Genomic DNA, 24,462 nt, shown 5'->3' with positions numbered 1-24,462 from the left:
TGCTTGAGACACCTATAAAAACAACCCAGTAAGTATATGCAACTAAGTTGGGTTTTGCTTCTTGCTGTATGTGAATGTGACCTCTTCTGTTATTTTGTTGTATATTAAGCAGTTTGTGTGTGTGTGTGTGTGTGTGTGTGTGTGTACACAAACTGACGTGTGTGTGTATGTGTGTACATGCAGTGCAGCGCGGAGTGTGGCGGTGGTGTACAGCGGCGGAGCATCAGATGTCTGGAGCGCGCAAGCAACAGCCTCGTCGATCCACAACTGTGCAGCATCCCTCCTGCAAACCTGCAACCTTGCAACACAGTCAGTGTCAAGCTGTATCAATTCACTTATATTTGAGGACTTTTATAAGGCGTTTCATGGCCATCCTGAAAATTAAATAATTCTGTGTGTTTTTTATATCATGATTTTATAACCATTAATATTTATCCCTCTGAGTTGTGATAATTTGTGAGGTGTCTCCTGCAGGAGGTGTGTGGGGAGTGGGTGGTGGGTGCGTGGGGCGAGTGTTCCTCATCATGTGACCTCGGGGAGCGAGTGCGGTCAGTAAAGTGCGTCGGTGGCGCTCGGTGTCTCTCGGACACCAGACCGCTCGAGGTGCAGCCTTGTGAACTGCAGTCCTGCGTCACCTGGGTCGAGGGCCCCTGGAGCCTCTGTACGAAGTGAGTGTCCCACTCTAGTAGTGTTCCTCTCCCTCCTTCAGGTGTCCCCACGCTGGTAGTGGCTAGTGGGATGTAAGGTTTAGCAAGAACTTTTTGTTTGAATATGGACATCTTAGCGTGTACTTTTTGTTTATCCCAGAAAATGGACATCTTAGTGGTGACTTTTGGTTTGGTTCAGATAATAGACATCTTAGCCATAACGTTTATTTTTTTTGCCCCAGTTATGATATGTTTTCAAATGTTTTTTTTCAAAATTAGTCAGAGTGTGTGAATGTGTGTACGTACCACTGGAAAGTAACCATTAGGGGAAATATTTCAGAGATAATACGATCATAGGAGTTTTTCTTCAAAAGTGCTCCCTCTGGTGTAAAAGAGTTCTTATGGGAGAAATTCATGGCAAAAGTACTCGTTGTGGTCTTAAAAGTTTTGTATGGGGGGGGGGTTAAAAAAATTTCAGTCCAGTTTAAGAAAAAAAAATCAGAGACCAATTTAAGACCGAATTTTTTCAGAGACCAGTTTAAGACCGAATTTTGTCAAGAGATCAGTTTAAGACCTAAATTTGTCACAGACCAGTTTAAGACCGGGAGTTTTATTCCTCACTGCAGTATTAAAGAGTTCATCAGAGACAAATAAACTCCGCAGACTAAAGCAGATATTATTAAAAAGTCCATTCCATGTTAGTTCTTGGACCTAGTTGTACTTATTTTTCAGAGTTTTACTTACACCTGCAGTCTTAAAGAAATCTTATGGGGAAAAATAAACTCTACGGACTTAAGATACTGTTTTAAAAAGTAAATAACAGTATCAGAAGTTAGTTCTTGGATCCAGCTCAATACTATTATAAGTGTAGTTTTGCTACTAGTAGCCCAATTTAAAACAGTTATACTTGGTTGTAAGAAAATAGTGTTACTGAGCTCCAGCTCTTGTGCCCCTTTTTAGTTTACTATTACAACTTCGTTAATCAAATTACCTGTAATCAATTATTACCTGAAATTAATAAATCCCCTGAGACTTAAATCCGCTATATTTCGGATGCAGAAAATCAGATCAAGTCAGTAATCGAGTTCTAGCTCCTGTCCCCCACCTAAGCCCCCTCTCATCTCCTCGATAATACTTGATAAATTTCCCTGAGACTTATAACGAAGGTATTTCAGATATAGTCAAATACTTCAAAGAAATTACCGACCTCCAGCTCTTAACCCCCGCCTTACTTCACTCATACAACTCCGTTATTAACCGATTAGGTTCCCTGAAAATTATAACCACTGTATTTCAAAGATAGTAAAATACAAAAATTTAGTTTCTGAGGTCCAACTCCTGTCCCCCGCCTTGGTTTGCTCCTGTAAGTTAATTATTATCAGTACAAATCTCTTGAGATATAAAAAAACACTACATTTCAGGTCCTGTAAAATAAATCAAAAGCAATTACCAAGTTCCAAGTTCTGTCCTCCACCTTAGTTCAACTTTCATTAAACTTGGTATTTCAGATAAAGACCCTTCCCCAGTCTATTACCTTATCAAAGTACAGATAACCTCACCTTCAATACTCTTGTTTACTTACCTGTGTTAATAATTACTCATTTGTTAATTATCACATGGTCATAACACACACCTTATCGCCCCTCCCCTCCCTTATCTTCCCCTCTAACCACCAGCTCCCCTTCATAGTCATTCCATAATTTCATGTTCTCTTCATGTTCTGCAAATGTTCACAGCATGTTCTCCTTACAACTTGTTACACATTATTCAAATTTCCTGCATATTCACTGTGTTTATCGCATTCTCTTTCATGTTCTCTACAAATTCCCCTCATGTTCTCTGTGTTCTTTGCCATGTTCTTATACCTATTCTCAGAATGTTCTTCACAAGTTGGTTGTTCATTCTTTGTATACACTATACATTATCTTCATATTTTCACGTTCTCTGCAAGTTCAATTCATATTCCCCCTGCATGTTCACTGTGTTCATTGCATTCTCTTACATGTTCTTTAAAATCAAACATACATTGGTTTCTGTCATTCAGTAGCTAGTTCCTCGTCAGATATTATCAACAGCATTACTCTTCCCCAACAAATAAAGCTAAATTTATTTTTGCTTCAAATATTTCGTTACAATTTCTTTAGTCATCTACCGACGTTTACTTGCAATCAATTATATCAAAGTAATTCTTTATCAACTTATTATTTCTTACCAGAATTGTTTTTAAATATGCAGGCGATGAGTCACAATAACGTGGCTGAAGTAGGATGACCAGACCACACACTAGAAGTTGAAGGGACGACGACGTTTCGGTCCGTCCTGGACCGAAACTGTTTTTAAATATATTTGCACTTTTATAAGAAACCAATTTACCAAGACATTCTTTTTTGCCCTTTCTTAAATAAAATAATTCAGGAGTAAACTGAAAATAGTCACTTTCATCATCTTTTCATAATTTTTAACCAGAATAACTCTTCTCTCAACTGAAAATAGCCAAAGGAAACTTTCAACACTATTCATATCTAACATTATAATTCGTTAAGTACGAAAAATATACAAAAGATACTCATAAAGATATCAATAACACCCTCAAAGACATAAAAGAATACTCCCAGACCCATCAAAGATAATCTCAGAGACCTTAAAGTTAATCTCGGATCCATCAGTGCTATTCTCAGGGTCATCTAAGATAATCTCTTAAACATCAAGATTACTCTTCAAGAATTAAATAACACTCAGTAATAAACATTGTTCTTCATTCAATAAATAAATAGTCAATAACTTCTCTTCTGTAACATGTGTAAACTAAAGTTTGTACTAAACTTACTTATACACAGCATTATGTAGTCGTAAAACAACTTTAAGTATTATATCAAACTAAACATGTATAGCTTTTTGTACTAATATTTTTTTCCGTCATGTAAAAAATAAGTAAAACGTTCTAGCAACTTAATACAAAGATACTATGACCAGCATGTTATCTACATTTTACTATGTTTCATATCTCCGTTTATAATAACTCTGTCTCAAAAACACAATTCTTTAAGTATCTAGTACAACTTTTTGTAACAAACTTACATTTTCCATTTATTAACTATTCTGATAAAATATATATTTTTAGCCACTTTATCTTAAAACTGTTCTCTGAACAACACTGCACAACCCTACCTAACCTGACTTACCTGTACTAGCCTACCCTAATCATAACTTATCTACCCAACCCAACTTGCCCATGCTTACCTAATCTAACTTACCTGAGTTAACCTATCCTAATGTAACTTACCTAACCTCCCCCACCCAATGTAACTTACATAAACTAAGTTACATAAACTAAGTTAGGCATGGTGGGGGCATGGAGGGGCGATAAGGTGTGTGTTATGACCATGTGATAATTAACAGGTGAGTGATTATTTACACAGGTAAGTAAACAAGAGTATTGAAGGTGAGGTTAGCTGTACTTTGATAAGGTGATAGACTGGAGAAGGGTCTGATCTGAAATACTAAGTTTAATGAAAGTTGAACTAAGGTGGAGGACAGAAGTTGGAACTTGGTAATTGCGTTTGATATATTTTACAGGATCTGAAATGTAGTAGTTTTTAAATCTCAGGGGATTTAGATTGATAATAATTAACTTACAGGAGCGAACTAAGGCGGGGGGACAAGAGCTGGAGTTCGGTAACTGTGTTTAACTTATATTTACTACATCTGAAATAGCTACGTTTTAAATATCAAGGCAATTGATTGGATAACAGCGGAGTTGTGAGTGGGACTAAGGTGGAGACAGGAGCTGGAGCTCGGTAACTAAACTGTTGTATTTTACTATGTCTGAAATACAGCTGATTTAAATTTCATGGAACTTGATCAATTAATAACGGAGTTATGGGAGTAAAGTAAGTCGGAGAACAAGAGCTGGAGCTCAGTAGTTGCTTTGATCTATTTTACTGTGTCTGAAATAACTATGTTTTAAATATCAGGGAAATTGGTCGAAATTATTAACGAAGATATGAGAGGGGACTAAGGTGGGGGACAGGAGCTAGAACTCGGTTACCAACTTTATCTGATTTTCTGCATCCGAAACATAGTAGGTTTAAATCTCAGGGAGAATTGATATATTATTAGTGAAGTTGTAATAGTTAACTAAGATGGGAACAAGAGCTGGAGCTCAGTAACACTATTCTCTTTTCTTACTATGTTCGAAGACTGTTTTAAATTGGGCTACTAGTAGTAAAGCTGCACTTATAATGGAATAGAGCGGGATTCCAGAACTAACTTCTGATACTGTGATTTACTTTTTAAAACAGGAACTCAAGTTTCTAGAGTTTATATTTCTCCATGACATTTTTTTGAGACTGCAGGTGTAAGTAAAACTGAATAAGAAATACAGCTGGGTCCAAGAATTAACATGGAATGAGCTTTTTAAAAATATCTACTTAAGTCCGCAGAGTTTATTTTTCTCCTCATAAGCTCTTTAATACTGCAGCGAGGATTAAAACTCTGAAAAAATTTGGTCTTAAACTTGTCTCTGAAAAAAATTTGGTCAAACTGATTTCTGACATATTTCAATCTTAAACTGGACTTTGAAAAAATTCGGCCTTAGATTGGTCTCTGAAAAAATCGGTCTTAAACTGGTCTCTGACAAATTTCGGTCTTAAACTGGACTGAAGATTTTCGGTCTTAAACTGATCTCTAAAAAATTTCGGTCTTAAATTGAACTGATAAATTTATGTTTTAAACTGATCTCTGAAAAAATCCTGTCTTGAAATGGACTGATAAAATTTGAATTTACCCCATAAGAATCCTTTAAGACCGCAGCGAGTATTTTTGTCCTGAATTTCTCCCATAAGAATCCTTTAACACCACAGCGAGTACTGTTGAAAAAAACTCCTACGATCATATTATCTCTGAAATATTTTCCTAAAACTAAAACTCTGACTAATTTTAGTCAGAGTTTTGGTGGGTTTTTCAAATGCGAAAAACATTTGAAAACATATCCTAAACTGGGGCAAAAAATCTAAAAGTCACTGCTAAGATGCCCATTTTCCAGGGAAACAAAAAGCATTCGCTGAGATTTTCATTTTCTGGGGCCAACCAAAAACAGAAATTACTTACTGAGCCTTACATCCCACTACTTTCCTCCCCCTCCTTCAGGTGTCCCCAGTAGGACACTGCTAGATGTGGCCGGGAGTTGTGTGACGTCTCGGCCGGGAGTTGTGTGTGACGTCTCGGCCGGGAGTTGTGTGTGACGTCTCGGCCGGGAGTTGTGTGTGACGTCTCGGCCGGGAGATGAGGATATTCAGATAGAGTTGTTATTTTGAAGTTCAGTGCAGTAATTATTAAATTCATAACCATTGCCTAAGATAGGGACATTTCAGTTTTTGGGAGTATTCAGTTATTACTATGTGTCATAAATAATTATTGAAGTGATTTCTATTGTTTAGTCAATATTCCCTAATTTGATATATATATCTTTATTGTTGAATTCACGCTCCTATGTGTTCTATGCTTCCTGTAAGCAGCCTTATTGAGTCAATATGTTCTCCTTTGGTAAATTAGTTAAACCACATTTCAAAGTAAATTCATCCCTCCTTTCCATTATTTGGGAATCCACATTCTGGATTTATTTTTCGATTGACTGGTCCTTTCCAGGAGTCAATTAGCGTAATTACAGAAACTCTCGGGATAGGTGGTGGCAGCGTTTAAGTCTCTTCAGTGAGTTTCCTTGTAGCTGAAAGGTACAGTGTCCTTGTTTTGTTGCGCCTTGGTGATCCACCACCAAGGTTATAAGGCATCACTGGACTAGAGGTTACAATAAGGAATAAAACGGTGTACAAGAGTACCGTTAATTAACGGCCAGCATTAACCAGGAAGAGTAAGGTTAAGGTTTGTACCGTTACACCATGCTAGTAGTGTTCCTCCTCCTCCTTCAGGAGGCCCCATGCTAGTAGTGTTCCTCCTCCTCCTCCTTCAGGTGTCCCCATGCTAGTAGTGTTCCTCCTCCTCCTTCAGGTGTTCCCATGCTAGTAGTGTTCCTCCTCCTCCTTCAGGTGTCCCCATGCTAGTAGTGTTCCTCCTTCTCCTTCAGGTGTCCCATGCTAGTAGTGTTCCTCCTCCTTCAGGTGTCCCCATGCTAGTAGTGTTCCTCCTTCTCCTTCAGGTGTCCCATGCTAGTAGTGTTCCTCCTCCTTCAGGTGTCCCCATGCTAGTAGTGTTCCTCCTTCAGGAGGCCCCATGCTAGTAGTGTTCCTCCTCCTCCTCCTTCAGGTGTCCCCATGCTAGTAGTGTTCCTCCTCCTCCTTCAGGTGTCCCCATGCTAGTAGTGTTCCTCCTTCTCCTTCAGGTGTCCCATGCTAGTAGTGTTCCTCCTCCTTCAGGTGTCCCCATGCTAGTAGTGTTCCTCCTTCAGGTGTCCCCATGCTAGTAGTGTTCCTCCTCCTCCTTCAGGTGTCCCCATGCTAGTAGTGTTCCTCCTCCTCCTTCAGGTGTCCCCATGCTAGTAGTGTTCCTCCTCCTCCTTCAGGTGTCCCCATGCTAGTAGTGTTCCTCCTTCAGGTGTCCCCATGCTAGTAGTGTTCCTCCTTCAGGTGTCCCCATGCTAGTAGTGTTCCTCCTTCAGGTGTCCCCATGCTAGTAGTGTTCCTCCTTCAGGTGTCCCCATGCTAGTAGTGTTCCTCCTCCTCCTTCCTCTAACACTCAAACACACTTCCCAAGGAAACAGTTCCTAAACTCCCAGGTTCCTATTTACTGCTAGGTGAACATGACATCAGGGTGAAAGAAAGTGCCCATTTGTTTCCGCCTCGGCCGGGAATCGAGCCCAGGCCTTTAAGACTTCAACTCCTGAGCGCTGTCCACTCACCCGCGAGGCCCCTGTATGTGTGTGTGTCTCTCACTCCTGTACTCATCTAATTGTGCTTGCGGGGGTTGAGCTTTGGCTCTTTGGTCCCGCCTCTCAACTGTCAATCAACTGGTGCACAGATTCCTGAGCCTATTGGGCTCTATCATATCTGCATTTGAAACTGTGTATGGAGTCAGCCGCCACCACATCACTGCCTAATGCATTCCACCTGTTAACTACTAATTCTTTCTAGCGTCCCTGTGGCTCATTTGGGTGCTCAGTCTCTACCTGTGTCCCCTTGTTCGCGTACCACCCGTGTTAAACAGTTTATCATTATCTATCCTGCCAATTCCTCTGAGAATTTTGTAAGTAGTGCTCATGTCTCCTCTTACTCTTCGGTCTTCCAGTGTCGTGAGGTGCATTTCTCGCAGCCTTTCTTCGTAACTCATGCCTCTTAGTTCTGGGACTAGTCTAGTGGCATACCACTAAACTTTTTCCAGCTTCGTCTTGTGCTTGACAGGTACGGGCTCCATGCTGGGGCCGCATACTCAAGGATTCCTTGAGATTATCTTGAGATGATTTCAGGGCTTTAGTGTCCCCGCGGCCCGATCCTCGACCAGGCCTCCACCCCCAGGAAACAGCCCGTGACAGCTGACTAACACCCAGGTACCTATTTTACTGCTAGGTAAAAGGGGCATAGGGTGAAAGAAACTCTGCCCAATGTTTCTCGCCGGCGCCTGGGATCGAACCCAGGACCACAGGATCACAAGTCCAGCGTGCTGTCCGCTCGGCCGACCGGCTCCCTTTGGTCTTACATATCTTAAATCTTGGATTGGTCTTACATATGTGGTACACAAGGTTCTGAAGGATTCCTTACGCAAGTTCCTGCTGGCTGTTCTGATGTTAGCCAGCCTCGCATATGCCGCAGATGTAATTCTTTTTATGTGGGCTTCAGGAGACAGGTTTGGTGTGATATCAACTCCTAGATCTTTCTTAGATCTTCGATCTCCTATATCTAGATATTACCTCCTAGATATGTGTGTGTGTGTGTCTGACCCCCTATGTGTGTGTGTACTCACCTAGTTGTACTCACCTAGTTGTGCTTGCGGGGGTTGAGCTCTGGCTCTTTGGTCCCGCCTCTCAACTGTCAGTCAACAGGTGTACAGGTTCCTGAGCCTATTGGGCTCTATCATATCTACACTTGAAACTGTGTATGGAGTCAGCCTCCACCACATCACTTCCTAATGCATTCCATTTGTCAACCACTCTGACACTAAAAAAGTTCTTTCTAATATCTCTGTGGCTCATTTGGGCACTCAGTTTCCACCTGTGTCCCCTAGTGCGTGTGCCCCTTGTGTTAAACAGCCTGTCTTTATCAACCCTGTCAATTCCCTTGAGGATCTTGAATGTGGTGATCATGTCCCCCCTAACTCTTCTGTCTTCCAACGAACTGAGGTTTAATTCCCGTAGTCTCTCCTCGTAGCTCATACTTCTCAGCTCGGGTACCAGTCTGGTGGCAAACCTTTGAACCTTTTCCATTTTAGTCTTATGCTTGACTAGATATGGACTCCATGCTGGTGCCGCATACTCCAGGATTGGTCTGACATATGTGGTATATAATGTTCTGAAAGATTCCTTACACAAGTTTCTAAAGGCCGTTCTTATGTTAGCCAACCTGGCATATGCTGCTACTGTTATCCTCTTGATATGAGCGTCAGGGGACAGGTCTGGCGTGATATCAACCCCCAGGTCTTTCTCTCTTGCGGACTCTTGAAGTATTTCATCTCCCAAGTGATACCTTGTATCTGGTCTCCTGCTTCCTACCCCTATCTTCATTACATTACATTTGCTTGGATTAAACTCTAACAGCCATTTGTTCGACCATTCCTGCAGCTTGTCCAGGTCTTCTTGAAGCCTCAAGCTGTCTTCCTCTGTCTTAATCCTTCTCATAATTTTGGCGTCGTCAGCAAACATTGAGAGGAATGAGTCTATACCCTCTGGGAGATCATTTACGTATATCAGAAACAGGATAGGTCCAAGTACAGAGCCCTGTGGGACTCCACTGGTGACTTCACGCCAGTCTGAGGTCTCACCCCTCACTGTAACTCTCTGCTTCCTATTGTTTAGGTACTCCCTTATCCACTGGAGCGCCCTACCAGTTACTCCTGCCTGTTTCTGTAGCTTATGCATCAACCTTTTATGGGGTACTGTGTCAAAGGCTTTCCGACAGTCCAAAAAAATGCAGTCCGCCCACCCTTCTCTTTCTTGTTTAATCTTTGTCACCTGATCGTAGAATTCTATCAATCCTGTAAGGCAAGATTTACCCTCCCTGAACCCATGTTGATGGGTTGTCACGAAGTCTCTTCTCTCCAGATGTGTTACTAGGTTTTTTCTCACAATCTTCTCCATCACCTTGCATGGTATACAAGTTAAGGACACTGGCCTGTAGTTCAGTGCCTCTTGTCTGTCACCCTTTTTGTATATAGGTACTACATTAGCAGTCTTCCATATTTCTGGTAGGTCCCCCGTTTCCAGTGACCTACTATACACTATAGAGAGTGGTAGGCAAAGTGCTCCTGCACACTCTTTCAAGACCCATGGCGAGATTCCATCCGGCCCAACAGCTTTTCTCACATCCAGCTCCAATAGGTGCTTCTTGACCTCATCTCTTGTAATTTCGAACCTATCCAAGGTCACCTGGTTTGCTGCCACCTCTTCTAGTGCCGCGACATCTCCCTGTTCTATTGTAAAGACCTCCTGGAACCTTTTGTTGAGTTCTTCACACACCTCTTTGTCATTCTCTGTGTACCTGTCCTCGCCCACCCTAAGTTTCATCACCTGTTCCTTCACTGTTGTCTTCCTCCTGATGTGACTGTGTAGTAGCTTGGGTTCGGTCTTGGCTTTATTAGCTATATCATTTTCATACCTATTCTCAGCTGCTCTTCTCACACTGACATACTCGTTCCTGGTTCTCTGGTATCTCTCTCTACTTTCTGGACACAATGGTCACTGGCCCCTAGAGGTTTTTCATGCTCTAAATTCTCGATGTCTTCTACGTTCTGGGTGAAAATCAGGTCTAATAGGCTCGGTGCGTCTCCTCCTCTTTCCCTTGTGTCTTCATTCACATGTTGTGTTAGGAAATTCACACACACACATATGTGTGTGTATGTCTCACCCCTGTGTGTGTGTGTGTGTCTCTCACCCCCTGTGTGTGTGTGCGTGTCTCACCCCTGTGTGTGTGTGTGTGTGTACATGTCTCACCTACTCCATGTCCGGGCAGGACGTGTGGGGGCGGGTACCAGATCCGTCATGTGAAGTGTGTGGACGTGCGGACGCAGGATGCAGCAGACACCTGCCTGAAGGATGTCAAGCCCAAACACAAAATGGCGTGCCACAACGACCGCTGCCCCAAGAACAGGCGAGGTAAGGCAGTCCACGTCTCTACTACTGTTTCTTTGTCACGGCGTAGTTACCCATGCAATACTGACGTGTCCTCACTCACCGGGGACCTTCATCCCCGCCCCATCACTCTGACTCACCTCGAGAACAGCTACCGGATAAGTATTCTTATTGTGGAAATTGTTTTTACAGGTCAGCAGCGGCGGTGCAAGGACAGGCTGGACACAAAGCTGTGCAAGAAACTGAAGCATATGTGCAGCACCAAGTTTTTCAGAGTCAAGTGTTGCAGGACCTGCCTTAGACGCGACGAGTGAAGTGCAGTGGCTTCCTCCATGACCTTGTGGCAACAGCTAACTGCCCTTCGAGCTCCAGCAGTCGTCTCCTCCCCCTCACAGCGCCATCTATTGCACTTGGGGCTTCCGGGCCCTAGACAAGTGACTCTTTGACCCAACAAAAGCATATGAAAAAGCATTCGTGAAAGCATATGTTTGGTGGGGCTCGAAGTCAGGATTTGGTGACCAGTGCGGGCGAGGCAACCAATCTTGTACCCGCGGGTCACTCCTGGACTTGGGAGGGGGGGGGGGGGGTCACTTGCGGCGTCACCTCACGTTGTGGAGGAGCAGGACTATGCTAGAATGTAGTCACAGGGACTTAGACAGCTGTTTGGAAGAGAAGAGCAGCAGCGGTCACACTGTATAACATCAATGAAATGTTAAATAACACTAAGCACGAAGCCTAAGTAAAGGTGATGCCAGTGAAGGTTAAAAGTTAGTGGTGTGAAAACAATTCCTTTACTTGGTACTTATTGCGATATGTACAAATATTACACCTGAAGTGATAACATTGATGCCATATCATGAAATGTGTGTGTAGCAACCTTGCTGTATGTCATCAATGACCATATTAACTAAATTCTTCATGTGTGCCATGACGTGCCAAAGGTCATGTTGTCCTGTACACAGGTCATGTGTGCCATGACGTGCCAAAGGTCATGTTGTCCTGTACACAGGTCATGTGTGCCATGACGTGCCAAAGGTCATGTGGTCCTGTACACAGGTCATGTGTGCCATGACGTGCCAAAGGTCATGTGGTCCTGTACACAGGTCATGTGTGCCATGAGGTGCCAAAGGTCATGTTGTCCTGTACACAGGTCATGTGTGCCGTAACGTGCCAAAGGTCATGTTGTCCTGTACACAGGTCATGTGTGCCGTAACGTGCCAAAGGTCATGTTGTCCTGTACACAGGGCATGTACAACATTGACGTGCCAAAGGTCATGTTGTCCTGTACACAGGTCATGTACAAAAGCGACGTGCCAAAGGTCATGTTGTCCTGTACACAGGTCATGTACAAAAGCGACGTGCCAAAGGTCATGATGTCACAGAAAAAACTTTAGCTAGCAAATATAAACTTTTGTAATATGATCGCGAGCAATATAACTGTACTCTGTACTCAGTTCACTCCAGAAAGCAGTAAAAGTTTAATGTGTTTAATTTTAATCACAATAGATCTAAGATTCTGATGGAATCATAGCTATTCTTGACGGAGACAGGAGAATGTTTTAGGGTGAGACAATACTAATGTAGTTATCTTCAATACTCATCTACCCAACACATCAACCATCATCCTGGAAGTGTTGCTTAACTGAGTGTAGTAACTAGAGTGTATATACCCACGTTACACTTCTGTGTACTTGTGGGTGTACATCATCGAGCTGAAGTTGTGTTCAGCCACTCAGTTTAGTGAAGAACACTGTGTATCCCACCAACTGTACATCTACTATAAGGTCAATGACGGAGCTACAAAAATAGCACAACTTACTCATTTTAAGTATTACTGAACCTCAGCCAGCTGGACTCTTATCTTGTTAGTTCTGGTGCTCGTGCCCTGATGGACCCCAGGGTGCTCGTGCCCTGATGGACCTCAGGATGCTCGTGCCCTGATGGACCTCAGGGTGCTCGTGCCCTGATGGACCTCAGGATGCTCGTGCCCTGATGGACCTCAGGATGCTCGTGCCCTGATGGACCTCAGGGTGCTCGTGCCCTGATGGACCTCAGGGTGCTCGTGCCCTGATGGACCTCAGGGTGCTCGTGCTCTGATGGACCTCAGGGTGCTCGTGCCCTGATGGACCTCAGGGTGCTCGTGCCCTGATGGACCTCAGAGTGCTCGTGCCCTGATGGACCTCAGGGTGCTCGTGCCCTGATGGACCTCAGGGTGCTCGTGCCCTGATGGACCTCAGGGTGCTCGTGCTCTGATGGACCTCAGGGTGCTCGTGCTCTGATGGACCTCAGGGTGCTCGTGCTCTGATGGACCTCAGGGTGCTCGTGCTCTGATGGACCTCAGGGTGCTCGTGCCCTGATGGACCTCAGGGTGCTCGTGCCCTGATGGACCTCAGGGTGCTCGTGCCCTGATGGACCTCAGAGAACTAAAAGCCTTTCAGGGTGAATTTGGCCGGCATTGCGTTACCCATCAAATAAATATTTGAATATCACTTCCAATCTATTTGACATCATATGCGTCTGGGCAACGTCTAGGGGCTTCAAGAATGTCCGTAGGCATCTGAGGACGCCAGAGGTGCCTGGGGAAGCATGCGGTCACATGGGGACGCATGCGGTCACATGGGGACACATGCGGTCTGCATATACTAATAGACACATGAGGGACGATAGTGGACGCTTAGATTCCAAGAGCAGATGAGGTCGCATGTTTCGACATTAAAGAAGAAAGAGAATGTTCCCTCCGGGCAAACACGATGATCCCATGTTAGTCAAGCACCGCTGGGCCAGGTTCTCTCCCACACTGGCAAGTGAGAGACTGATGTAAACAAGAGAATTAAGCTCATATCTGGAATGTGGTCGTGTGGAACATTGACTTTAAAACAGAAGACAGGCTTGGAGGCGAAGAGGCTGAAGGCTCTGTGTGGTGTCTACAGGAGGCACCTGAAAGTGGACAGAGAAGACTTTATAGAGGCTATTATAGGAGATAAGGTGGAGATGCAGAGACGAGTTGGTGGACACAAGAAAGGAAGATGGACCTGATCAATTACTGAAGGGGATGTAGGTGGCGGTGGTGGTGCAGTGGGTGGACCACCACAGTGGCACCGCCGGGGACTCTCTACTCACTAACTGTTGAAGACGTTATAGCATCTACGTTATAGCTTCCGTTATATTTCAATGTGGTTTTCTACACACTTTGATCAGTGTTTCGTGATCACTGTTGTGTATTATAATGAAATAAACAGTGACGTCGATACTCTACAGTCTTGCCGCCTTCACACTCTTCCCATATATATATATATATACGCTATTTAAAATCTTTGTCATTAGTACACTTACCTGCCAACTACCTTTAAGTTAGTCTGATGCAGTGACTTGCCAGCGATTTGCATATTGACCTGATGCGGTCAAGTTAATTGAGCATTTATTGAAAAATGTGTTTTGTGTGACGGTGCAGTGAGGCGCTCAGAGTGACGGTGCAGTGAGGCGCTCAGAGTGACGGTGCAGTGAGGCGCTCAGAGTGACGGTGCAGTGAGGCGCTCAGAGTGACGTACTTGGTGAGGCGCTCAGAGTGCGGTGCCTGGTGCAGGGCTCAGAGTGTGGTGCCTGGTGCAGGGGTCAGAGTGTGGTGCCTGGTGCTGGGCTCAGAGTGTGGTGCCTGGTGCAGGGCTCAGTGTGTGGTGCATGGTGCAGGGGTCAGAGTGTGGTGCCTGGTGCTGGGGTCAGAGTGTGGTGCCTGGTGCAGGGCTCAGAGTGTGGTGCCTGGTGCTGGGCTCAGAGTGTGGTGCCTGGTGCAGGGCTCAGAGTGTGGTGCCTGGTGCAGGGGTCAGAGTGTGGTGCCTGGTGCAGGGCTGAGAGTGTGGTGCCTGGTGCTGGGCTCAGAGTGTGGTGCCTGGTGCTGGGCTGAGAGTGTGGTGCCTGGTGCTGGGGTCAGAGTGTGGTGCCTGGTGCAGAGCTCAGAGTGTGGTGCCTGGTGCTGGGGTCAGAGTGTGGTGCCTGGTGCTGGGCTGAGAGTGTGGTGCCTGGTGCTGGGCTCAGAGTGTGGTGCCTGGTGCAGGGCTCAGAGTGTGGTGCCTGGTGCAGGGGTCAGAGTGTGGTGCCTGGTGCAGGGCTGAGAGTGTGGTGCCTGGTGCTGGGCTCAGAGTGTGGTGCCTGGTGCTGGGCTGAGAGTGTGGTGCCTGGTGCTGGGGTCAGAGTGTGGTGCCTGGTGCAGAGCTCAGAGTGTGGTGCCTGGTGCTGGGCTCAGAGTGTGGTGCCTGGTGCAGGGCTGAGAGTGTGGTGCCTGGTGCTGGGCTCAGAGTGTGGTGCCTGGTGCAGGGCTGAGAGTGTGGTGCCTGGTGCTGGGGTCAGAGTGTGGTGCCTGGTGCAGAGCTCAGAGTGTGGTGCCTGGTGCTGGGCTCAGAGTGTGGTGCCTGGTGCTGGGCTCAGAGTGTGGTGCCTGGTGCTGGGCTCAGAGTGTGGTGCCTGGTGCAGGGCTCAGAGTGTGGTGCCTGGTGCTGGGCTCAGAGTGTGGTGCTTGGTGCAGGGGTGAGAGTGTGGTGCCTGGTGCTGGGCTCAGAGTGTGGTGCCTGGTGCAGGGCTCAGAGTGTGGTGCCTGGTGCTGGGCTGAGAGTGTGGTGCCTGGTGCTGGGGTCAGAGTGTGGTGCCTGGTGCAGAGCTCAGAGTGTGGTGCCTGGTGCAGGGCTCAGAGTGTGGTGCCTGGTGCTGGGCTCAGAGTGTGGTGCCTGGTGCAGGGCTCAGAGTTTGGTGCCTGGTGCAGGGCTCAGAGTGTGGTGCCTGGTGCAGGGCTCAGAGTGTGGTGCCTGGTGCTGGGCTCAGAGTGTGGTGCCTGGTGCAGGGCTCAGAGTGTGGTGCCTGGTGCTGGGCTCAGAGTGTGGTGCCTGGTGCAGGGCTCAGAGTGTGGTGCCTAGTGCAGGGCTCAGAGTGTGATGCCTGGTGCTGGGCTCAGAGTGTGGTGCCTGGTGCTGGGCTCAGAGTGTGGTGCCTGGTGCTGGGCTGAGAGTGTGGTGCCTGGTGCTGGGCTCAGAGTGTGGTGCCTGGTGCAGGGCTCAGAGTGTGGTGCCTGGTGCAGGGCTCAGAGTGTGGTGCCTGGTGCTGGGCTCAGAGTGTGGTGCCTGGTGCTGGGGTCAGAGTGTGGTGCCTGGTGCAGGGCTCAGAGTGTGGTGCCTGGTGCTGGGCTCAGAGTGTGGTGCCTGGTGCAGGGCTCAGAGTGTGGTGCCTGGTGCAGGGCTCAGAGTGTGGTGCCTGGTGCAGGGCTCAGAGTGTGGTGCCTGGTGCTGGGGTCAGAGTGTGGTGCCTGGTGCTGGGCTCAGAGTGTGGTGCCTGGTGCTGGGGTCAGAGTGTGGTGCCTGGTGCTGGGGTCAGAGTGTGGTGCCTGGTGCTGGGGTCAGAGTGTGGTGCCTGGTGCTGGGGTCAGAGTGTGGTGCCTGGTGCTGGGGTCAGAGTGTGGTGCCTGGTGCTGGGGTCAGAGTGTGGTGCCTGGTGCTGGGGTCAGAGTGTGGTGCCTGGTGCTGGGGTCAGAGTGTGGTGCCATCAGAGGCCCAGCAACACCTTCCACTAACAGTGCCAGAGTATACAACAGTGCCAGAGTATACAACAGTGCCAGAGTATACAACAGTGCCAGAGAATACAACAGTGCCAGAGAATACAACAGTGCCAGACTATACAACAGTGCCAGACTATACAACAGTGCCAAAGTATACAACAGTGCCAGAGTATACAACAGTGCCAGACTATACAACAGTGCCAGACTATACAACAGTGCCAGAGAATACAACAGTGCCAGAGTTTACAACAGTGCCAGACTATACAACAGTGCCAGAGTTTACAACAGTACCAGAGAATACAACAGTGCCAGACTATACAACAGTGCCAGAATATACAACAGTGCCAGAGTATACAACAGTACCAGAGAATACAACAGTGCCAGAGAATACAACAGTGCCAGACTATACAACAGTGCCAGAGTTTACAACAGTGCCAGACTATACAACAGTGCCAGACTATACAACAGTGCCAGAGAATACAACAGTGCCAGACTATACAACAGTGCCAGAGTATACAACAGTGCCAGACTATACAACAGTGCCAGACTATACAACAGTGCCAGAGTATACAACAGTGCCAGACTATACAACAGTGCCAGAGTATACAACAGTGCCAGAGTATACAACAGTGCCAGTGTATACAACAGTGCCAGAGTATACAACAGTGCCAGAGTATACAACAGTGCCAGTGTATACAACAGTGCCAGACTATACAACAGTGCCAGTGTATACAACAGTGCCAGAGTATACAACAGTGCCAGACTATACAACAGTGCCAGAGTATACAACAGTGCCAGTGTATACAACAGTGCCAGACTATACAACAGTGCCAGACTATACAACAGTGCCAGAGTATACAACAGTGCCAGACTATACAACAGTGCCAGACTATACAACAGTGCCAGAGTATACAACAGTGCCAGTGTATACAACAGTGCCAGACTATACAACAGTGCCAGTGTATACAACAGTGCCAGAGTATACAACAGTGCCAGACTATACAACAGTGCCAGAGTATACAACAGTGCCAGAGTATACAACAGTGCCAGAGTATACAACAGTGCCAGACTATACAACAGTGCCAGAGTATACAACAGTGCCAGAGTATACAACAGTGCCAGAGTATACAACAGTGCCAGACTATACAACAGTGCCAGAGTATACAACAGTGCCAGTGTATACAACAGTGCCAGACTATACAACAGTGCCAGACTATACAACAGTGCCAGAGTATACAACAGTGCCAGACTATACAACAGTGCCAGAGTATACAACAGTGCCAGACTATACAACAGTGCCAGACTATACAACAGTGCCAGAGTATACAACAGTGCCAGACTATACAACAGTGCCAGAGTATACAACAGTGCCAGACTATACAACAGTGCCAGAGTATACAACAGTGCCAGAGTATACAACAGTGCCAGAGAATACAAGTTTTAATACTGTATTTTCATACTATATTTTCATTTACTGTATTTAATACTATAGTTTCATAAACAAAATTATCTAGTATAAATATTTTTGATATTATTGATACTATCACTATTTTATCTTAAGACAGAATTAGATATATTACAGTATTTTGTTAGTGAGAGTAGAGCAGGTAAACAGACCAACACAAACTGTAGGTAGAGAATAGGAAACTGAGAGAACAAAAGGCAGGTTCCTGTTCTGTCAGCTTCCGTCAGGGCTCAGCCTTGCTAGTTGGTCACTCATGACGGTCACTCATAACAGTGTTGATCACTCATGACGGTCACTCATAACAGTGTTGATCACTCATGACGGTCACTCATAACAGTGTTGATCACTCATGACGGTCACTCATAACAGTGTTGATCACTCATGACGGTCACTCATAACAGTGTTGATCACTCATGACGGTCACTCATAACAGTGTTGATCACTCATGACGGTCACTCATAACAGTGTTGATCACTCATGACGGTCACTCATAACAGTGTTGGTCACTCATGAAGATCACTCATAACAGTATTGGTCACTCATGACGGTCACTCATAACAGTGTTGGTCACTCATGACGGTCACTCATAACAGTGTTGGTCACTCATGAAGATCACTCATAACAGTGTTGGTCACTCATGACGGTCACTCATAACAGTGTTGGTCACTCATGACGGTCACTCATAACAGTGTTGGTCACTCATGAAGGTCACTCATAACAGTGTTGGTCACTCATGATGGTCACTCATAACAGTGTTGGTCACTCATGACGGTCACTCACAACAGTGTTGGCCACTCATGATGGTCACTCATAACAGTGTTGGTCACTCATGACGGTCACTCATAACAGTGTTGGTCACTCATGACGGTCACTCATAACAGTGTTGGTCACTCATGACGGTCACTCATAACAGTGTTGGTCACTCATGAAGGTCACTCATAACAGTGTTGGTCACAATAAAGGTAGAATGACTGATAAAAACAAATGTCTTTTTTTTTCCTTCATTCTTTTATTCTTGTTAACAAAATAAAGTGCTTGTTAACAGTTAATATAAAATGTACAAAGACCTGGATCAGGACATTTTCAAGAGGAAACTAGATTTATTCCTCCAAGGAGTGCCGGACCAACCGGGCTGTGGTGGGTATGTGGGCCTGCGGGCCGCTCCAAGCAACAGCCTGGTGGACCAAACTCTCAAACTCATGGAATTCAATATTTATAAATAAATGCAAAGTGCCGGTAGCACAGGCACTCAGTGATATGCTGCACAAATGATGTTAGGTAAGGAGAAGGGTAAAAATGTCACAAACTTTATTCATTGAATACTTAAAGCTATAATTATGACTATATAGACTATTAAAAAAGAGAGAGGGAAGTAGAGGTCCAAGACCTCTTCCTGTTATACAATTTGGGTGTGGAACAAGTAATTATCAAAAGAAGGCACCATGCCGGGAAGGCTATGTAGCAGTAAGGCAGTGAGGTGAGGCAGCTACTTATTTGAGAAATGCTTATTTTATTTACCTTATAAGCTGAGGCAACTTATTTTATTTGAGGAATACTCAGCTGATTCCTCTACATTTAGCATGGAACAAATTTGTGTCCAAGACCTCTTCCTGTTACTCAATTTGGCTGTGTGTAACCAAACTAGAAGTGCTCTACAAATCAAGGGACCCAGAATGTGGAATGACCTCCCGAATCATGTCAAAGGCTGTACCTCTCTCAACCAGTTTAAGAGTTAAACCAAGTACTGCCTAATTAACTCCATGTAACGATGTAAGTCACAGCTTCGTATCATCCTTTGCAGATGACACAAAAATCAGTATGAAAATTACCTCGGCTGAGGACATTGAAAAACTTCAAGCTGATATTAATAAAGTTTTCGACTGGGCATCAGAAAATAACATGATGTTTAACAGTGATAAATTCCAGGTACTCAGGTACGGTAAAAATGAGGACCTTAAACATAATACAGAGTACAAAACACAATCAAATGTACCCATAGGAAAACAGCATGTAAAGGATTTGGGAATAATAATGTCTGACGACCTAACGTTTAAGGAGCATAACCAAGCAAATATTGCGACAGTCAGAAAAATGATAGGATGGATTACGAGAACTTTCAAATCCAGGGATCCCATCACAATGGTTGTACTCTTCAAGTCACTTGTGTTGTCCCGTCTTGAGTACTGCTCAGTACTTCAGTACTGAGTACTCAGTACAGTGCTCAGTACCCTTCAGAGCAGGAGAGATTGCTGAAATAGAGGGAATACAGAGAACATATACGGCACGCATAGACGCAATAAAGCACCTAAATTATTGGGATCGTCTCAAAGCCCTCCAAATGTACTCACTAGAAAGAAGATGAGAGAGATATCAAATAATATACACCTGGAAGATACTGGAGGGCCAAGTACCAAATCTACACAGTAAAATAACAACGTACTGGAGTGAACGACATGGAAGAAAATGTAGAATAGAACCAGTGAAGAGCAGAGGTGCCATAGGCACAATCAGAGAACACTGTATAAACATCAGAGGTCCGCGGTTGTTCAACGTCCTCCCAGCAAGCATAAAAAATATTGCCGGAACAACCGTGGACATTTTCAAGAGGAAACTGGATTTATTCCTCCAAGGAGTGCCGGACCAACCGGGCTGTGGTGGGTATGTGGGCCTGCGGGCCGCTCCAAGCAACAGCCTGGTGGACCAAACTCTCACAAGTCTGGCCTCGGGCCGGGCTTGGGGAGTAGAAGAACTCCCAGAACCCCATCAACCAGGTATCAACCAGTCCTGCAGCAATCTACATTGACCTTGCAGCTTCTTGCTATTATTATGTACCCAGGTGTAATACATACTCATTCACGTCCTCAGTCTTGCCCTGCCCATAGACTAGTAATTGACATCATTAACAGTGCGCCTTACACAACTAGCTTCCCTAGCCTAGGAGGTGCTCGGGACAACAACAGCCGTACCTGATTTCACATCAGTACAGAGACTTACAGCCCCAAAACACAGTAATTATGAGTACTCAAATTATACTGGTCTCTTCATTCACACACATCCTCACATTCACACCCTTGGAGCTGAAGCACTGAAGGCTGAAGTTCACCCAGACTTCCTCCACGTGATATGGACGACCACGGAGGATGACCCAGTGCTGGGAGCATGGGGTGCTGGATGACAAACACGGATGATGTGACCCCAGGGTGGCGTTCACTTGGCTAGTGGATGATGATTCATACCCACGGCCCACCTACACATGAGCGGATGTCGCTTGTATCAGGTGTGGTGGATGGTAGGTGATGAAATGGATGACACAGTGAGGTGGAATTTTTCAATGTCCAACACGGACTCGTAATTTCAATAAATTCCTTCAGCAGGCTTTTCCATATCACTGGAGAGCCTTCCATAATTCCACCAGTTAACTTAGCCATCAGAGAGGATGGCCCTGGATGCTGGCAATACACACGAATTACAAGTGCAGCACTGTTGCATCTGCCAGACCACATTTGTGAGACACTCAATAACTTCTTGTCTCAATCTCCATAAAAGATTCCACACTATCACTGAAGGTGGATTCTGACACACCTTACGATGGGAAACAAAGGATGGGCAGACAAAATGATGGAAACGCCCATGGAAGTGGAGGCTGGGGGCCGTCCACACTTGATACCTCCACCCTAGACAAATGCCCTCTTCCAACTGAATTTGACAGGCTTCAGGCAGGGCAAGGAGGCTGCATCCCCCTCTGTTTGACTTCCACCAATCAGATGGGATGGTGCCATGCAGCCTACAGCCACTTAGGTGCCTGCCCCAATCACAAGGTGACCTTGGCCATGCATTGCCTCTTGATGTCAGTGGGAAGGAGGCCTGGGGATGACAACATGCCACCCACTCGGGTGACGTCAAGAGCCCCCCATCCCCCCAAACCATTGGCATCTCCCCCTCAAGTACTTCCCAGATATTCACTCCCTCTGACTACACATTTTCTATGTAAAATATGTAAATGGTTGTAACTCCTCTCACAGAGTGGCTACTGTAATCTTAATGGAATGGTCTGGAGCTAGGCTTCCTTCTGACTCCAAACAAGGACATGTTGTGTGAAAACTACTGTCTACAGTGCAGCCATACCCTGTAACACAATGTAGAACGCTAGCTAGGAATTCCATCCTCTCACACAACCTCCCACTAAAGAATACATTTTCCTGGAAGAAAAATACATTCACAACGCCAGATAGATTTTCAGTGAACACTTGCCCACAGGTGCACAGGCTAAGCGAGTGTTGGTGAGTAAGGCTCCGTTTTCTATGTCTCTGGTCTGAGGATCTCTGTGCACTACCACCGGGCCATCCGTGGTGGTGCTGCCTGATCTTGGAGTGGCGACATGTTCGGCTTCAACTATGGGCCTGACCGGTTCACCATCTCGCAACCATTTCCATAACTGAACCTTCCATTACCATCCTCGGTCGGTGTCATGCTGGAAACATGTGAAACACACTGGAATGAACTTACTGGTGAAGCACTCTCTTCACTCCCCTCAGACTATACAGAACTCACTGACAGTTGTCCTTTTGTTAATTCAATATGTTGTAACAAACTAGGTTTGTTGTAGTAAATATTCAGTTCAGTCTTTCATAGACATGGGGGTTTGGAAAGTTGGAGTCAAGCGGTAGTGACCTGACTTGGGAGCACGGGGCATCTACCTTGGGATTAGCGGTTTAGATCACAAAATGGCCGGTGCCTTGTCTTAAGCAAGGTATAATGAACTATTTTACAGAATTCAGTAATTTAGAGAAATTCAAGTTTTTATTCAAATTGTATTCAACAGTATTCCTGTTTAAAGTATCAAGAGTATCCTCAATTGTCGGAATACTGAGTAAGTCACCATCAGTAACATCACTAGCTAAGGACTAGCCTTGGACGCGGAGCAATTTTAGTGACCCGGGGGTCACGGGTCACCAAAGCCTTCCACATTTAGTATGTTGTTGTTGTTATAGATTACGCTACTCGGAACAAGTTCCAAGTAGCACGGGCTATGGTGAGACCGTAACTTACCTGGCACAGGAGCGGGGCAAGTAGCACGAGCTATGGTGAGCCCGTAACTCACCTGGCACAGGAGCGGGCCAAGTAGCACGGGCTATGGTGAGCCCGTAACTTACCTGGCACAGGAGCGGGGCAAGTAGCACGGGCTATGGTGAGCCCGTAGTGGACTTACCTGGCACAGGAGCGGTGCTGAAACTTTTTCTCGCACATTTAGTAATTCTCAAAGATCAAATAGCCATTTTGTAATTGGAAATAGCCTTTCCCTAAGATGCCTGTGCAATTACCTTCAGTTTAAAAGAGTTCAACCATCTGGGTTGTTCAGTGCAACAGAGATTAGTTGTTCACCTTAAAACTTTGCTAATAAACTTAGTAGAACCTGGCATAGGAATACCCTCGAGCCTCGTGGTGAGGAAGGCAGAGCGAGGTAGAAGTCAGTGTGGGCCGGTCAACAACTGAGAGAGGTCATCCACTCTCACCCTCTCCCTAAATGGATCAGTAGAACAACAACTGGTTGCAGTACAAGGTATAGTTGGCTACAGTTTTGTATAGGAAAATAGTTCATCTCATGCCTCGTAGGGAGTGTTAAGTATAGGGCGTGACTTTATTTAGCTTTTGTTTAGATTTTTCATAAATAAACCAATTAGCTTGTTATTTGCATTTTATTATTTCCATGTTATGTGTTTCTCATGTCCTGGTCACGTGGTCTCCATGAGTCTGAGTTTTGGTTGGGCCGCAAGCCTAACAAAGCGTAAGAGTTCAGTTATCCCTTTGTTTGCTATAATTTCCCACACTTAACGTAGATTCTTCCCTCCTTTTCCAAGTAATTGGGGATCAAACCCCGGTAAATTAACGCTTCTTGTTAATAGTCTGGTGGTGGCAGCAGAAGGATATTCTCGAGTTTGCTAGGAGTCTAGTACCACGTCGCGAGGCTGTAGAATTTTAGCCGTTCGGACGGCTAGAACCACGTGGCGTGGGACTTGGCTAGAGCACTCTGGGGGGTCCCATGGTATTAGGCGAAGTAAATAGGATACGGGTAAGGGGTGAAAGGGGATTTAAGAGAAGATCAGAGATAACCCCCCCCCCCCCGTGTTACAATGGTGCACAGCGGTGGTTTCACTAATTATGTTAGAAATTGTTGATATGCTCATGTATGTGTCTTGCCATTCGGACACGTGCGTAGGTGTTAGGGAGGCCAGCCGCGAGCCCACGAACCAGGATTAGCAGTGCGATTGAGTGGGGTTGGTGAATTTTGGGGTCGTGAGGGGCTGATACGATAAAGGATTAGGTCGTAAGTTAGGCTGTTAAGATTTATTGGGTAAGGAGACCACTCCGAGTTGATTGGATTGGGTACCAGACTCGACCCACTGCAATTGATTCAGAGGTGTTGGGAGCCACCATACTCTCAACAGCAGTTTCTTGTGAGCTGTCTGGGCGGATTTATCTGTGGGACGCCAGAAGATTTATCCGAGGGCGTTGTTAGGCGACCCAAAACGCTAGGAAAAACGTTAAATTCATGAAGGCGGTTGCGGCTGCCAAGGGACGG

At 45.6% G+C, this 24,462-nt stretch overlaps 2 protein-coding genes across 2 annotated transcripts in view; both read left to right on the top strand.

The window, feature by feature from the left end:
- LOC123745205 (uncharacterized) overlaps positions 1 to 12,360 on the top strand; it is a 296,446-nt gene extending 284,086 nt beyond the window's left edge. The window contains exons 21-24 of the mRNA XM_069300385.1: positions 184 to 309; positions 475 to 668; positions 10,760 to 10,902; positions 11,071 to 12,360. Of these exons, the coding sequence (XP_069156486.1) occupies positions 184 to 309; positions 475 to 668; positions 10,760 to 10,902; positions 11,071 to 11,192 (585 nt within the window). The 3' untranslated portion in view covers positions 11,193 to 12,360. The remainder of the gene's footprint in view (positions 1 to 183; positions 310 to 474; positions 669 to 10,759; positions 10,903 to 11,070) is intronic.
- A 3,441-nt stretch (positions 12,361 to 15,801) lies between these two features.
- LOC138350094 (soluble scavenger receptor cysteine-rich domain-containing protein SSC5D-like) lies at positions 15,802 to 18,867 on the top strand (the record flags this gene model as incomplete). The annotated part of the gene is made up of 1 exon (XM_069300383.1): positions 15,802 to 18,867. A coding segment is annotated over one exon (2,100 nt), but the record flags the coding sequence as incomplete, so codon positions are not given.
- Positions 18,868 to 24,462: the final 5,595 nt, after the last annotated feature.

This window comes from Procambarus clarkii, chromosome 44, assembly GCF_040958095.1.
Source record: "Procambarus clarkii isolate CNS0578487 chromosome 44, FALCON_Pclarkii_2.0, whole genome shotgun sequence".
NCBI lineage: Eukaryota > Metazoa > Arthropoda > Malacostraca > Decapoda > Cambaridae > Procambarus > Procambarus clarkii.
Note: the sequence above shows the minus strand (reverse complement) of the source record. Positions and strands in the feature narration are given on the sequence as shown.